A 17,864-nucleotide genomic window follows, 5' to 3' on the forward strand; every position below is an offset into this window, starting at 1 on the left:
ATGTTGCTTTACCTGCTGAATATTTCTCTGCCTTTTCATTTTGTTTAGATTGCTGTGTTTGGGGTGGCCTTTCTGTATGCTGAAAGTTTGTGGTTCCTCTTTATTATGAGGGTTCCTCCCTAGGAGTGTGGTTGGACGAGTGGCTTGTCAAGGTTTCCTGGTTAAGGAAGCTTGCGTCAGTGTTCTGGTGGGTGGAGCTGGATCTCTTCTCTCTGGAGTGCAATGAAGTGTCCAGTAGTGAATTTTGAGATGTCTATGGGTTTGGTGTGACTTTTGGCCACCTTTATTTTAATGCTTGGGGTTATGTTCCTATGTTGTTGGAGAATTAGCTTGGTATGTATGTCTTGCTCTGAAATTTGTTGGCTCTTGGGTGCAGCTTGGTTTCAGTGTAGGAATGGAGGCTTTTGGATGAGCTCTTGTTGATTAGTGTTCCATGAGTTTTCTGGTGTTCTCAAGTTTTGGATTTAAGCCTCCTGCCTCTGGCTTTCAGTCTTATTCTTACATCCCATCCATACAGACTTTCCCATCCATACAGCACCAATGATAAAACATCTAGGTTAATGATGAAAAGATTCTCCACAGTGAGGGACACCCAGAGAGGTTCACAGAGTTACATGGAGAAGAGAAGAAGGAGGAGGGAGATAGAGGTGACCAGGAGGAGAAGAGGGGGAGTCAAAAGGACAGAGACCAATCTAACCAGTAATCAGTTCCCTACGTGTTCTCCACAGCCTAGAACACCCAAAGAGATCCAACAGATTTAGGCAGAGAAGAGAAGAGGTAGGGAGGAGATAGAGGTGACCACCTTTCAAAGAGAATGGGCTGCCTTTCTAAGTGGCTGGCATCCTCTGCCAGCATTCAGAAGTTGTTTTGTGGAATTTGTACAGCATTCAAATGATATTTTGATGAATTTGTGGGGGAGAAAGTGGTCTCCCCATCCTATTCCTCTGCCATCTTAGGACCGCCCCTGCTCCTTCCTTCTTTATAGAACTGGGGACACTAAACACAAGAGGAGGTTCTGTGTCTTTACTTGTTTGTACCTCAACCCCTCCAAATGTGCAGTGCCCAGGTACACGTCTCTACTGACTGAACTGTCACCAGACCAGCATTCAGATACTGGACTAAGGAGTGAGGACCTGAAAACAGTTTGGAGTTTCCCCCTGGATTCTTTCCCCTATCATTTTATAAAATCTCTGTAGCCTCATGTAAGATGCATTACTAACTTCCCATAAACAACCTAGTTGTACTAACAGGTCTTCTCTAGAACCCACACAGGTAACAAAGTGATGTCAGTATTTCCTGCTCATACAGCTCAAGTTATCACTCATTCCAGACAGAGGTCAGAGGCTCACCATGTGCCCCTGGCAATAGCAAGTTGCATCCTCATTCATGGTGGGGAATGAGAAATGTAAGGGTCCTCCCTGTCTGGCAGCCTGCAGCCCAGCTGTTCCCTGACAGGCAAGAGCCTGACCCTGGTGCTCATGGTCAGTGTGCTTTTAGAGAAGATGGCAGGAAATGAATGGGAAGTCATGTGACATCAGGCCCCCAACCACATGAAGTCACTCAAAAGATGGACACTGAGGCCACTGTCAGATTCTAAAAGGGTGATGTGAGTATCACAGGCCACAGTGCCCCCCAAACAACAGGACAGGTGTCCAGCAGGCAGATATAAAAACATCCATCATGTTCCTGGAGCAGAAGTCAAGACTATTCAAAGGCTCCTCATCTGCCAGGTCCTGTGGGCACAAGGGCAGTGCAGAACCAGGTGCTCCGTGACCCATACAGAGAATCCTGGCGCAGGTGCAGGGAGAGTCCCAGGATGGGGGAGGTGGCAGACTGTCCACTTTCTTACTCATCTCATTCCTGTCCTATGTCTGGCTCCGGTCCAGGATGGGAGATGCACTGACTCTATCTCAGCCCTTGGTTACTCATCTAAGGTGGAATCAATGCACAGGTAGCTCATCAAAATTCAGTGTGGTGAGGACTCTAATGAGGAATTAAAGTTTAAAATGCTACTGGTTAAAGAATTAGTGAATGATAATTACTCACCTATGGGGAAAAAAAAAGAAATATTGCCATTTGCAGCAACATGGATGGATCTAGAGAGTATTATTCTTAGTAAAGAAAGTCAGAGAAAGACACATATGATATCACTTATACATGAAATCTAAAAATAATACAAATGAATCTATACACAAACTAGAAATAGACTCAGTGGCATAAAAAAACAAACTTGTGGTTACCAAAGGGCATTGGGAAAGAGCGAGGAGCAAATTAGAAATATGGGATTAATAGACACACTACTATTAATACGTCAAATAGATAACAAGGATTAAGTGTAAAGCACAGAGAATTTTATTCAGTGTCCTGTAATAACCTATAATGGAATATAATCAGAGAAAAGAACTGAATGACTATACTGCATACCTGAAACTAGCAGATTATTGTAAATCAACTATACTTCACTATACTTTTAATAAATTGTGAGCAATTTCCACCTGGAAAGATACCAGAAGAATATGGAGGGAGAAATATTTGAGAGGATGTTGATGAAAGAACCAGTAAAGAATTTCTTTATCTAAATCTAGCTGGGATTTTGAATTTGATCAAAGATAGTTTCAAAGAGAATCTCTCATTCCCAGGTCATTAAAGTGTAGCATGATGTGAGCAGGAATTTGAGGGTCACATGGAGGATTCCCTTTGGTAGGACGTGTGACTTCAGAGCCCGGGAGGCAGTGGTTTCCTCGCATCCAGCCTCCCTGACTTTCTCTGATGTGTGTCTGTCTCTGCTTCCCCAGCTTGGAGCCCGGTGTTTTCCCACTTAGCATCTTCTCTCCGGGGACTCTGGACCATCCGGGCATACAAAGCTGAACAGAAGTTTCAGGAGCTGTTTGATGCATACCAGGATTTGCATTCAGGTCTGTAAGTTTCTGGAGATGATTTCTAAGGATGGGATGTGCTCCCTTCTGAGGCCTGACCTCTGTCTCAGGTAGCCTGGCTGGTCAGCGCCTCTCTGTGTGTCAGCCCATGTTGCCCGTCTGCACACATGCCTCCCCCACTCCTTCCTCTCAGCATCCCCTCTGTGCTCCCCTCTTCCCCCTCACAGCCCTGCTTTTCTCCCCTGACTGGCCTGCATTGTCCTTCCATCACTGTGCCCTGTGGATGTCTGTCTCTTTAAGGCAGGATTCAATAAGCTTTTCTTTTTTCCAAAGGTCCAGATAGAAAATATTGTAGGCTTTGTGTGCTGTCTCTATTGTAACTACTCATCTTTGCCATTGTAGCACAAAGACAGGCAAAGATCATACATTAGTCCATGGCTGTATTCCAATAAAACTTTATTTTCAGAACCAGGTGGTGGCTGTTCTTCCCCCTTCAGGGTGTGCTTTGCCAAGTCTTTTGAGAGCATAGATTGAGGGTAGCAGAAGTGTTGGGGAAAATAAGTTCCTGATTTGCTACCCACTTGAGTATGCTTTGTATCAGCGAAGTTTGTTTGTTTGTTTTCCATCTCGGTAGAAAATTCAGAATTTCTTCTAAGTATATAAAATCCTGGCCAAACTTTCCAATCATTAATATATTTTGAAGATAACATGGCATTTGAAAGTCACATACAGACCCTGTTAGCTGATGGTCATGTGGTCACTGACTCCTAAGAATAACCACTGCAGGCCCTGTAGTGAGGGCAGAAGGTGCTGGAAATGGTGTGAGCTGTGCTCTCTGCTGTCAGAGCTGGGAACAGCTGACCCTTTGAGAGGAGGATCTTCATGTTGAGGCCCAGCACTCCAGGGCACACACCAATGAGATATTTTTCCAACTTCTTTCTTATGATGGTATTTCTCTTGATAACCCGTGGGTTGAAGTTTTCAAAGCATGCTTCCTGGACTGATTCCTCCATGTCTCATATGTTGCTTTGTGTTGAACCTAGTTTTCTGGAATCTTCAGGTTCCTTTGAAGTTACAGGTGTGTAACTTTGCTGTCCTACCTTGTGTAAAATTCTGTAGCTTAACTGAGAAAATGCTCTCCCTCATGAGAAGCAGCTAACACGTTTTTTCTGTTTATGTATTACACTTATTATGGTTTACAAATGCAGAGGCTTGGTTCCTGCTTTTGACGACGTCCCGATGGCTCGCTGTGTATCTGGATGTCATCTGTGCCATCTTTGTCACTGTTGTTGCCTTTGGGGCCCTGATTCTGGTAGAAAGTAAGTACACATGTGAATATTTGTGGTATGTTTGCATTTGATAGCTTTGTTTGTAGTTATTAAACTGTTGTCATCTTGTCTAATATATACTCTTTGGTTCTAATGAGTTGTATTAAAGTGTCTGCAGCAGGAGACTCCACAGTGTGTCCATGTAAAGTAATTTGTGTCTTGATGAGAACTTCTATCATTTTTTTTACTTTTAATTATTTATTTACAGTAAGTCCTTGTTGAGATAATTTAAAATATTTTTTTGATTGGCAAATGTTTGATTTATGATGTGTTGGCTTCAGGTGTATAGCCAAGTGAATCTGTTATACATATATTCACTTTTTTAAAGATTTTTTTCCATACCCCATGAACATTGGGGTGCCTGTATTCTTTTTAGTAATTTGCATTTTGATTAATACTTCAAATGAATAGTCCTTTAGAAAAGAATTTCTGGTTTTGACTTTTGGAATCTTCAGGAGCAAAGACCAGGTATGACATGCCTGCTGCCTTGGTATGACAGGTATGACAGACCTGTGGTGCCTTGGGCCCCTGCTTTGGCTCACTCAAGCCATTCTTTCATTTTTATTTTAAGTTTTATTGGGGTATAGTTCATTTACACTGTTGTCTTAGTTTCCGATGTACAGCAAAGTCAATCTGCTATACACATACATATATCCACTCTTTTTTAGATTCTTTTCCCATATAGATCATTACAGAGTTCTCTGTACTTTACAGTAGTTTCTTATTAATTATCTATTTTAATATTTTATATATAGTAGTATGTATGTGTCAGTCCCGGTCTTCCAATTTATCCCTTCCCTCCCATATCCCCTGGTAAACATAAGTTTGTTTTCTACACCTGTTACTCTACTTCTGTTTTTTAGATATGTTCATTTGTAGCCTTTTGTTATATTCCACTTGCAAGCAATATCATATTCTACTTTTCTCAGACTTATTTCACTCAGTATGCAAATCTCTAGGTCCAGCCATGTTGCTGCAAATGGCATTATTTTGCCCTTTTTTATGGCTGAGTAACATTCCATTGTATATATGGTACTGCATCTTCCTTGTCCATTGCTCTGTTGACAGGCATTTAGGTTGTTTCCATGTCCCGGCTGTTGTAAATAGACCTGCAGTGAAGACTAGGGTGCATGTATCCTTATAAATTATGGTTTTCTCTGGATATAGGCCCTGGAGTGAGATTGCTGGATCTTAGTAGTGAGAGAGTCAATTCCTAGGCAGATTGATAAGTCCAGGGGTCCCCAAGGAGAGAGGGGTCTGGAATTCTTAAGGAGGAAAAAAGGACAAACATTTTTGTCCCTCTACATTCCTTAGGATTATATTAATAATGTATCCTGCTTGAGGACAGTCTCTGGAAAAAAACCTTCTGGCTAATCCTGTTATCTTAAGGTGCAAATTATGGGAGTAGACCTATTGAGGTCTTTACAACCTCCAGACATTCTTTTGATTAACTGTAATAACTAATTAGAGAGTATATAACTCCATGGATAACACTAGCAAGGGGGTACTCTTTCTGACCCCTTCTGATGCCTATCTCAAAAGCTTTCTCTATCTCCTTTATACTTTAATAAAACTTTATTACACACAAGCTCTGAGCGATCAAGCCTCGTCTCTGGCCCTGGACTGAATTCTTCTCCTCCAGAGGCCAAGAATCCTGGCATCTTTTTGTGTATCTATTTTTAGTTTTTAAAATAACCTCCATATTGTTCTCCATAGTGGCTGTACTAATTTACATGGACTAATTTACATGTACTAATTTAATTTTCTCCACATCCTCTTCAGTACTTATTGTTTGTAAACTTTTTGATGATGGTCATTCTGACTGGTGTGAAACCTCACTGTAGTTTTTTGCTTAAAAAATGTTTTTTTTTTTTTTACTGTAGTTTTGATATTCATTTCTTTAATAATGAGATGTTGACCATCTTTTCATGTGCTTTTTGGCCATCTGTATGTCTTCTTTGGAGAATGTCTGTTTTAATCTTCTGCCCATTTTTTGATTGGGCTGTTTACTTATTTATTTTTGATATTGAACTGCATGAACTGTTTATATATTTTTGAGAGTAATCCCTTATCAGTCACTTCATTTGCAAATATTTCCCCCCATTCTGCAGGTTGTCTTTGTTTGTTTGTTTTTTGCTGTGTAAAAGTTTTTAAGCTTAATTGGGTCCCGTTTGTTTGTGTTTTATTTATTTTCATTGCTCTAGGAGGTGGGTTAAAAAGCTTGCTGCAATTTATGTCAGAGGGTTCTCCCTATGTTTTCATCTAAGAGTTTTCTAGTGTCTGGTCTTACATTTAGGTCTGTAATCTATTTGAGTTTACTTTTGTTTATGGTCTTAGGGAGGGTTCTGATTTTATTCTTTTAGATGTAGCTGTCCAGTTTTCCCAGCACCAATTATTAAAGAAACTGTCTTTCTCCATTGTATATTCTTGCTTCCTTTCTCATAGGTGACACAGGTGCATGGGTTTATCTCTGGACTTTTGTCCTGTTCCATTGATCTATATTTCTGTTTTTGGTGCCAGTAGCATATTGTTTCAATTACTGTAGCTTTGTGGTATAGTCTGAAGACAGGGGACATGATTCCTCCTAGCTTCATTTTTCTTCTTTGTTTTTCTCAAGATTACATTGGCTATTCATGGTATTTTGTATTTCCATACAAAATGTAGATATTTTTGTTCTAATTCTGTGAAAAATGCCGTTGGTAATTTGATAGAGATTGCACTGAATTTGTAGATTGCTTTTGAGTAGTTTGCTTGTTTGTTTACAGTAGGTCTTCATTGAGATCTTTCATCTTTTTATCTTTCTTTGAATGGGTTGAGATCTACATAACTGTAGCAAGATGACCTCTGAACATCCTAGGTAGTGTCCTATAGCTGGATGGAAAGAACCAGGTTTACTATTAAGCTTTTTGTACAGATTAGGTTTTAGGTTTTAGCTTTTGGGTTACTTGGAATCCTTGGTTGTAGGGGTCTGAGAAAGATTCTCTATAGCAAAAACAGTATCCTCACTGCTGTGTGGGTCCCAGATAAGAAGTTGTTGGATTGTGTGGCATGAATTCACCACCCCTCACTATACCATAGGAATAGCCCTGAATTACAGTCTTTAATAATGGAAAAATGAAAGTAATATTTTAGATTTAAAAGCACTGGCTCTTAGAATCCATTGCCTTGTGTTTGTGATTTCAACTGCAGCTACACTGGATGTAGAAAGTGAAATTACATAATGATAATTGTAGTATAAGGACAAAAATCTGAACAATGGCATCCTCAACTATATTATACTGTCAAGTGTATCTCACTCCAGGTGGGATTAAATGATAAAGGACAAAAATGGTAAGGACCTAAGAGAAGCAGAAGAGATTAGGAAGAGGTGGCAAGACCACACAGAAAAATTGTACCAGAAAGATCTTAATGCCCTGGATAACCATGATGGTGTGGTCACTAATCTTGAGCCAGACATCCTGGATTGTGAAGTCAAATGGAACTTAGGAAGCATCACTATGAACTAAGTTAGTGGAGGTAATGGAATTCCAGCTTAGCTATTTCAAATCCTAAAAGATGATGCTGTTCATATAATATGCCAAAAATTTGAAAAACTCAGCAGTTGCCACAGGACTGAGAGTTGTTTTCATTCCAATCCCAAAGAAAGACAATGCCAAAGAATGTTCAACCTATCATACAATTGCACTCATTTTACATGCTAATAAAGTTATACTCAAAATCCTTCAAAGATTTCAACAGTATGTGAACTGGGAACTTCCAACTATACAAGCTTGTTTTAGAAAAGGCAGAGGAATCAGAGATCAAATTGCCAACATTCATTGAATCATAGAGAAAGCAAGGGGGTTCCAGAAAAAACATCTCCTTAATTGACTATGTTGAAAGGCTTTGACTCTGTGGATCACAATAAACTGTGGAAAATTCTGAAAGAGATAGGAATACCAGACCATCTTACCTGTCTCCTGAGAACCTGAAAGCATTTAAAGAAGAATCAGAACTGGACATAGAACAATGAACTGATTCAAAACTGGGAAAGGAGTATGACAAAGCTATATGTTGTCACTATCTTTATTTAACTTATGTGCAAAATACATCATGCAAAATGCCAGGCTGGATGAAGCATAGCTGGAATCAAGATTGCTGGTAGAAATATCAATAACCTCAGATATACAGATGATACCATTCTAATGGCAGAAAGTGAAGAGAAACTGAAGAGCCTCTTGATGAAAGTGAAAGAGCAGAGTGAAAAAGCTGGCTTAAAACTCAGCATTCAAAGATCTAAGATCATGGCATCCAGTCCCATCTCTTCATGGCAAATAGATGGGAAAAAATTTAAAGCAGTGACAGATTTTATTTTCTTGGGTTCCAAAAATCACTGCAAACTGTGACTGCAACCATGAATAAAAAGACATTTACTAACGCATATATATGGAATTTAGAAAGATGGTAACAATAACCCTGTATATGAGACAGCAAAAGAGACACTGATGTATAGAACAGTCTTTTGGACTCTGTGGGAGAGGGAGAGGGTGAGATGATTTGGGAGAGTGGCATTGAAATATGTATAATATATATGAAACGAGTCGCCAGTCCAGGTTCGATGCACGATACTGGATGCTTGGGGCTGGTGCACTGGGACGACCCAGAGGGATGGTGTGGGGAGGGAGGAGGGAGGAGGGTTCAGGATGGGGAACACATGTATGCCTGTGGCAGATTCATTTCGATATATGGCAGAACCAATACAATATTGTAAAGTTTAAAAATTAAAATAAAAAAAAAAAAAGGAAAAAAAAGGACGTTTGCTTCTTGGAAGGAAAGCTATGACAAATCTATACAGAATATTAAAAAGCAGCAACATCACTTTGCCAACAAATGTCCATATTGTGAAAGTTATGTTTTTTCCAGTAGTCATGTAAGAGTTGTCAATGGATGTAAAATTTGGGCCATTAAGAAGGCTGAGGGCTGAAGAATTGATGCTTTCAAGTTGTAGTGTTGGAGAAGACTCTTGAGAGTCCACTGGACAGCAAGGAGATCAAATCATTCAATCTTAAAGGAAATCAACCCTGAATATTCACTGGAAAGACTGATGCTGAAGCTGAAGCTCCAATACTTTTGCCACCTGACTCAAAGAGCTGATTCATTAGAAAAGACCTTGGGTACTGGGAAAGATTGAAGGCAGGAGAAGGAGGTGACAGAGGATGAGATGGTTAGATAGCATTACGAACTCAATGGACATGAATTTGAGCAAACTCTGGGAGATAACAAAGGACAGGGAAGCCTGTAGTGCTACAGTCTATGGTGTCACCAGAGTCAGACATGACTTAGTGACTTAACAACAACCACAGCTTTGTTATGTCTTTCTAAATTCATATTTAAAAAAATTTACTTAATTATTTGGCTGTATCGGGTCTTAGCTGGGCATGTGGGACCTTCAGTCTTAGTTATAGTAGGCAGGACTTTAGTTGCAGCACGTGAACTCTTAGTTGTGGCATGTGGAGTCTAGTTGCCTGACCAGGAATTGAACCCGAGCCCCCTGCATTGAGAGTTCGGAGTTTTAGCTATTGGACCACCAGGGAAGTCCCTCATAGCGTTTTTTCTTTTTTCTTTTTTCCTACTGTACTATTGTCTCATGCAACAGAAGTAATATTATGAATGATACTATCATTACATGCAAATGATTTAAATATTATAAAGAAGTCTTCTCACTACTATATAATAAAATAGATAACTAAAAAGGACCTACTGTATAGCACAGGGGATTCTATATAATACTCTGTAATGACATATATTGACTTCCCTGGTGGCTCAGATGGTAAAGCGTCTGTCTACAATGCGGGAGACCTGGGTTCAATCCCTGGGTTGGGAAGATCCCCTGGAGAAGGAAATTGTAATCCACTCCAGTACTATTGCCTGGAAAGTCCCATGGACAGAGAAGCCTGGTAGGCTACAGTCCATGGGGTATGGACTGTATGTAATGACATATCTGGTAAAATAATTTAAAAAGAACAGATTATATGTATATATCTGGCTAATTCACTTTATTGTACACCTGAAACTAACACAACTTTGTAAATCAACTATATACTCCAATAAAAATCATAAAAATAAAGGAGTCGTCTTTCTAAAGTGACAGAAGGACCTGTGTGAGGGGTTGAGAAGTAGACTAATTTTATTCCTCTTCTTCCTCATTTAGCCTTGGATCTTGGGCAGGTTGGCCTGGTCCTGTCTCTCTCTCTAGTACTCACGAGGATGTTCCAGTGGTGCGTCAGGCAAAGTGCTGAAGTTGAGAACATGGTGATGTTTATTTTTCTGTTCTTACCCTTTTCAGGTCTCCTTGCTGTTATATGGCATAAAAGCAATTCTTACATAAAATAATAAAACTTTTTTTTTTTTTTTACATTATCTTACAAAGTTTTTTTTATGTTCTCCTCCATTTGCTTAAGGGCTTCCCTGGTGGCTCAGATGGTAAAAAATCCGGCTGCAATGCAGGAGCCACAAAAGAGAAAGATTTTATCCCTGGGTTGGAAAGGTCCCCTGGAGAAGGGAATGGCTACCCATTCCAATATTCTTGCCTGGAGAATCCCCATGGACAGAGAAGTCTGGCAGGCTACAATCCACAGGGTTGCAAAGAGTAGAACATGACTGACCGACTTTCACTTTCCATCTGCTTAAAGTTAATAAAAATATATACATATTTTCCCACATATGTATGTCATGTCAGAGGGTTTTATATTCATCACAAACTGTCTTCAAATACAATAAATGTCTCTGTAGGAGAGAGGTTCTGAAATTCTGGAGACAACATAAGCTCGTTTCTTAGCAGCTAGTTTATCTTTGCTTCTTAATGGGTAATTTCTTATTTTTGGCAAAAGAAAAGAATCCAGTATTTTAAAGTTTATTTAATTAATATGTTCCTGCACCCCTCCCCTCCATTTTGTCACTTATTCATGTGTGTATTGAGCACCTGAATTTGCTGAGAGCCCTTCTCTCTGGTAGGATAGGCTCTCTCCCAAAATGTGCTCTTAAAGGTGTGGAGTTATGGTTGTTTAAGCCTTGACTGTGTTGATCACAATAAACTGTGGAAAATTTTGAAAGAGATGGGGATACCAGACCACCTGACCTGCCTCTTGAGAAACCTGTATGCAGGTCAGGAAGCAATAGTTAGAACTGGACATGGAACAACAGACTGGCTCCAAACAGGAAAAGGAGTACATCAAGGCTGTATATTGTCACCCTGCTTGTTTAAATTATAGGCAGAGTACATCATGAGAAACGCTGGGCTGGAAGAAGCACAAGCTGGGATCAAGATTGCCGGGAGAAATATCAATAACCTCAGATATGCAGATGACACCACCCTTATGGCAGAAAGTGAAGAGAAACTAAAAAGCCTTTTGGTGAAAGTGAAAGAGGAGAGTGAAAATGTTGGCTTAAAGCTCAACATTCAGAAAACTAAGATCATGGCATCTGGTCCCATCACTTCATGGAAAATAGATGGGAAAACAGTGGAAAGAGTGTCAGACTTTATTTTTTGGGGCTCCAAAATCACTGCAGATGGTAACTGCAGCCATGAAGTTAAAAGACGCTTTCTCCTTGGAAGGAAAGTTATGACCAACCTAGATAGCATATTCAAAAGCAGAGACATTACTTTGCCAACAAAGGTCCGTCTAGTCAAGGCTATGGTTTCTCCAGTGGTCATGTATGGATGTGAGAGTTAGACTGTGAAGAAAGCTGAGCGCTGATGTATTTATGCTTTTGAACTGTGGTGTTGGAGAAGACTCTTGAGAGTCCTTGGACTGCAAGGAGATCCAACCAGTCCATTCTGAAGGAGATCAGTCCTGGGTGTTCATTGGAAGGACTGATGCTAAAGCTGAAACTCCAATAGTTTGGCCACCTCATGAGAAGAGTTGACTAATTGGAAAAGACTCTGATGCTGGGAGGGGCTGGGGGCAGGAGGAGAAGGGGACGACAGAGGATGAGATGGCTGGATGGCATCACTGACTCAATGGACGTGAGTTTGAGTGAACTCTGGGAGTTGGTGATGGACAGGGAGGCCTGGCGTGCTGCGATTCATGGGGTCGCAAAGAGTCGGACATGACTGAGCGACTGAACTGAACTGAACTGAAGAGGCCTTAGTCATTAAGTAAATTATACACTTTTGAATATTTGTACCTTCTCCTAAAGGGAGAAAAACAATAAAAATGAAGTTTCTCCATTTATTTCTTCTAACAGAGTAGAAAGTGACTAATTATTAAAATGATGTTTGATGACTGTCCAGTTCTGGACATCTGTAACACGTGGCCCTTCTGTAGCCACACACACTGATTGATGTCCATAAGTGTTCTTCTCTTTCAAAAAAATTCTTGTGTGTGTGTTTTTTTTTTATTTAGATGTGAAAGGTGGATCAATAAAATCTTACCATTCATTTCTCTATTTTTTTTTAGCTTTTATATAAAGTTGAAGGAAGTAGTCATGTGTAAAAGTGTTGAAGATGATGAGCAAGTTTGCAAATCATCCAAGGCCTCATCAGACTCCTACTTCTGTCCTTTGTGGATGTTGAGACCTGAGATATTCTGAACCATAAAAAAGCAGGAGGTTTCATTTATAATCTCTGAACACCTATAAACTAGATCCTCTGATACTAACTCATGTGATGTCATATGTCTTTCAGATGATTTCAGTAGAAAGGGTAATTGAATATACAGACCTTGAGAAAGAAGAGCCCTGGGAACTTGAGTATCGTCCACCACCATTCTGGCCCCCAGACGGAAGGATTTCCTTTTTCAGTGTGAACTTCAGATATAACTCGGACAGTCCTCTGGTATTGAGGAACCTGGAAACATCCATTTACTCAAGAGAAAAGGTTAGTTTAAGCCATTCGCCTCTTTGAATCCAGCTAAAGATTTAGCACCACATCTGTTCTTGGCTTCCTTACCACTATGTCAGGGGGACTGTTTGCTCCTAATGGATGCAGATTATATCAGTGACATTGTAGGTGGATCTTTCTTGGAAACTGACCATGGCATGGGTATACCAGCAATTTTCCCCTGTGTTGTGAGCTCCCTCATGGTGGTTGATGGGCTCTGGGGTTCCATCTTAACCTGACTCAGGACACTACATGTGACACCTGATTATTCATACAAAGTCTGGGACGTCAGCCTTGTCTTCCTGGCCCTAACTCTCCAATATCTCATTCCTTTCCATCTTTTCTTGTTTGTATTTCTGAGATCTCCTCCTCCTCCCATGGTGCCCTCTGGTGGCAGCCTCCTTCCCTATCCCTTAGCCCTTCCTGTAGCCTTGTCCTCCACTCACCCACACTGAGCTGCTGCACCCCTGCCCTCCCCCAGTAGACTGCTTCTTTCTTAGCCCAGATCTGATCCTTACTGGGCTGTGTGAGCTGCTGCTGGAACCATAGCATAGCCTCAAGTCCACTCCTGCAGGGGCCGTGAGGTGACCTTGTGTCCACCAGAGAAGAGCCTCAATAATGACCCAGTCAGGAGTGAGGAACCAGGGCCTCAGATAGAGGTAGGGTCTAGAGACTGGCTCAAAGTCAAAAGCAAATTGAAGGGAGCAGAGAAGATCCTTGTGAAAGATGGCAGAGAGGCTTGTGACCTGGACCTGTTAGCATCCATGTCTGCTGGTGATATTCTTTCTGCACTCAGCTTGAGGCCCTCAGCTGGGACCAGGACAGAGTCTTGAAGAAGACACTAAACCAGAACAGACAAGGTGTTAGGAGCTCTTCCCCACCTTACTCTGCAGCCAGTTTGTCTGACACACACCCCCCTGCAATGGGACTGCGTGCAGGTTCTCCCAAAGCACCACGTCCTCCCTGTTCCCTGTGCACATACTGGTCCTCTGCCTCAGAGACCCAGGCCCTCCATCATCTGGATGGTGAAAATCTCATTTTTGGAGTCAACTTGAATGCATCTTCGAGACCCTCAGCTTAATGTACCCTTAATATACCCTTATATATACTAATATACTAATATATATTATATATATTTAATGTACATACTTAACATATACTTAATGTACTAACATATACTTAATATACTAATATACATATTAGTGTATATATATAATACTTTTAGTATTAGTGTATATATATACTTTTATACACACACACACTAATATACCCTTAGTGTCTTTTATATTAAGGTAGCATTTATGGTACACCTATGTTCATAGCAGCCAAAAGTTGGAAGGAACTAAATCCTTACAATGAAGTATTATTCAGCCTTAAAAAGGAAGAAAATTCTGACCTATGGATAAACCTTGATGACAGACACAAAAGAAATGAATACTCTCATTCCATTTATGTGAGATTCCTAAAGTAATCAAATCCAAGAAGACAGGAAGTAGGATGGTGGTTTCCAGGGACTGGGGAAGGGGAAATGGGGAGTTGTTTTTAATGGGTAAGAATTTCAGTTTTACGAGGCAAAAAAAAATCTCAAGCTTGGTTGCACAACAATGTGAATGTACTGAACACCAAATGGTGTCCACTTAAAAATGGTTAAATTTTATGTTATGTGAATTTCATCATAATTAAAAGATAGCACCTGTGGCATGCTTTGTAATTTGGGATCTGCATCTCACAGTACTTTGAGGCTTTTTATAATCAGGGAGCCTCTTGTTTTCATTTTTGTTCCCAGAAAGTAGCATTTTGCAAGGCACAGAGAGGGTGCTGAGGGACTGCTGGTTGTGAGGGTGAGTGACTTACACAGGTGTGAGCAAGCAGGAACCAGCACACACACATGACAACTCCGTAAATAACTGAAAGAACTGCTCTTTAAAACTCTTAACCACCCCAGACCCATCTAATGGCTGTAGCTGTGATTTAATGAATGAAACCCTTGTAATATGAAAGAATATTCAATATAATGCCCAAATGCTACCCAGGGAGCAGCTTCAGTTAGTCACAGGGCAAAAGCTCCCTCCTAATTATTTCCAGTTTCAGTGTAGGTCAGGAAAAATGTGAACTGCTGTGTCAGGAAAACATTAACCACAGCTCTTAATATAATCTTTTCCCTGAGAGCACTGTAGGTGGTGTTTACTTACTCTCAGACAATGTGTGTGTCAGATTTTCTGTTGTAAATGTAATTCTGTTAACCTGCACTTGTCTTAAATTCTCCCCAAAGCCATAAAATATGACTTATACGTAGTATAACTTCGGAATATAACAGATTCTTATTCTTCCTTCTAAAACCTGAAAATCATGGGAATTGAGATTCTGAAATGTTTGAGGGAAAATTGAATTTGGAGACTGAATTAATAACTGCAGTAACTTGATTTTTGATCTGTACCTTGGTCCACTCAGTATCACTTTTAGTTTCATTTCTGTGTTTGGAGATGATACCTGGGCAGTGTGTTCATGAATTGATTTCACTCAACCTGTCTACCTTCTAGGTTCCCTCTCAAGCTCACCTGTCCCAGCCCTCATCACTCCAGGACAACCCTTTGGTGTTGGATTTGATTGAGAGAGGCTGTTGTGGAGGGGGCGGGGGGGCGGGGGGAAGGGTGTGGTGGGCAGGGGACATGAGAGTGAGCCAGCCCAGCAGAAGTGGGGCTTTATTCTCTTTCTCTTATTTCCTCTTCTGTCCTGATTTCTGGAAGTTAGTCAATAGGAAAGTATAGTAGGCACTATTCAAGATTGCCGGGAGAAATATCAATAACCTCAGATATGCAGATGACACCACCCTTATGGCAGAAAGTGAAGAGGAACTAAAAAGCCTCTTGATGAAAGTGAAAGAGGAGAGTGAAAAAGTTGGCTTAAAGCTCAATGTTCAGAAAACTAAGATCATGGCATCTGGTCCCTTCACTTCACGGGAAATAGATGGGGAAACAGTGGAAACACTGTCAGACTTCATTTTTTTGGGCTCCAAAATCACTGCAGATGGTGACTGCAGTCATGAAATTAAGACACTTACTCCTTGGAAGAAAGTTATGACATCCTAGATAGCATATTCAAAAGCAGAGATATTACTTTGCCTACAAAGGTCTGTCTCGTCAAGGCTATGGTTTTTCCAGTGGTCATGTGTGGATGTGAGAATTGGACTGTGAAGAAAGCTGAATGCTGAAGAATTGATGCTTTTGAACTGTGGTGTTGGAGAAGACTCTTGAGAGTCCCTTGGACTGAAAGGAGATCAGTCTTGGGTGTTCATTGGAAGGATTGATGCTTAAGCTGAAACTCCAGTACTTCGGCCACCTCATGCGAAGAGTTGACTCATTGGAAAAGACCCTAATGCTGGGAGGGATTGGGGGAAGGAGGAGAAGGGCACGACAGAGGATGATATGGCTGGATGGCATCACCGACTCGATGGACATGAGTTTGAGTGAACTCCGGGAATTGGTGATGGACAGGGAAGCCTGACATGCTGTGATTCATGGGGTCACAAAGAGTCGGACACGACTGAGTGGCTGAACTGAACTGATGCGGGATTTTAATTTACAGAAGAAATAGCAAGTAAAAATAAGGAACTAGGACTCCCCTGGTGGTGCAGTGGATAAGAATTTGCCTGCCAATGCTGGGGACACTGGTTCAATCCCTGGTCTGAGAAGATTCCACATGCTGCAAAGCAACTAAGCCCTGCACCACAACTACTGAGCCATGTGCCACAACTACTGAAGTCTTTGCTCAGCATCAGTAGAAGCCCCCTCAGTGAGAATCCCGTGCACTGCAACAGGGAGTAGCCCCTACTCACCACAGCCAGAGACAGCTCTTCGAAGGCAATCAGAACTCAGAACAGCCAAACATAAAAGCCAACGTGAGATAAATAGGACCCTAGACTTCTTTGTTAGAGTCTGAAAACAGGCTAAATTTTTCATTTAGATGATTTTGTGGTTGATTTGATCATTTTAGAGAATCCTGGGCAATAAAGTATTTTCCAGCTCTCGAGGTAGATTGATTTTGCTTTGTTTTTGCTCACAGCTATTATTTGGATAATACATTTTTACAGATGCTTAGTAGAACATGCTATAATGTGCAAAATATTAGTTTCTTACATTTTCTCCTTTTTTACATAATATTTTCTTAAAAGCCACTCTCCTTACTCCCAGATTGTCCCCCTTCCCCTGCTGCTTCCTAATTCCTTGTGACTCAAACTGTGGTGCCAGAGCCAGCAGCACCTACATCTCCTGGAGCTTCTTAGAAATGCAGAGTCTCAGGATCACCCAGACCTCTTGACTCAGCATTACAGCTGAACATAACCTCCTCCTTTCCCTCCCATGGGCAGTTTTTTATGAGTGATAACCTGTGATTCCCAAGAAATGTGCTTTGACAGTTTGAAATTGAACTTAAGAATTCTCAAATCTCTGTTGTGACTGAGCAGGAGGCTCTAGAATATTCTGTGCCACTAGATTTCCTTACCTTTATGCTCTATAAATTTCACTTTTACATTATAATCTAATTCTGTGTGATTCTACTGCATTATTTGTGTCTTTCCAGTGGAGTCTGTCTTCCATCACAGGCATTTTTCATTCCACTGTACCACCTTCCCCACACCAGCCTCCTGCAGGGACCAGGGGGATTTCCCACAGGCTCAGCCCTGTCTGGACCTGGAGTCAGAGATAGCCCAGCGCAGCAGCGTATGTGTGGCTGTTTCACCATCTGATGGGATAAAAAATGAGTCTTGCTGCCCCTAGCAGGGCATGAGGTCTCTTTGACCTG

General features: G+C 40.9%; 1 protein-coding gene across 1 annotated transcript in view; it reads left to right on the plus strand.

The window, feature by feature from the left end:
- The window catches only part of LOC104970698 (ATP-binding cassette sub-family C member 4), a 102,610-nt gene that overhangs the window by 63,222 nt on the left and 21,524 nt on the right, over positions 1 to 17,864 (plus strand). The window contains exons 4-7 of the mRNA XM_025000209.2: positions 2,796 to 2,915; positions 4,085 to 4,195; positions 10,395 to 10,495; positions 12,870 to 13,061. Of these exons, the coding sequence (XP_024855977.1) occupies positions 2,796 to 2,915; positions 4,085 to 4,195; positions 10,395 to 10,495; positions 12,870 to 13,061 (524 nt within the window). The remainder of the gene's footprint in view (positions 1 to 2,795; positions 2,916 to 4,084; positions 4,196 to 10,394; positions 10,496 to 12,869; positions 13,062 to 17,864) is intronic.

This window comes from Bos taurus, chromosome 12 (genome assembly GCF_002263795.3).
Source record: "Bos taurus isolate L1 Dominette 01449 registration number 42190680 breed Hereford chromosome 12, ARS-UCD2.0, whole genome shotgun sequence".
NCBI lineage: Eukaryota > Metazoa > Chordata > Mammalia > Artiodactyla > Bovidae > Bos > Bos taurus.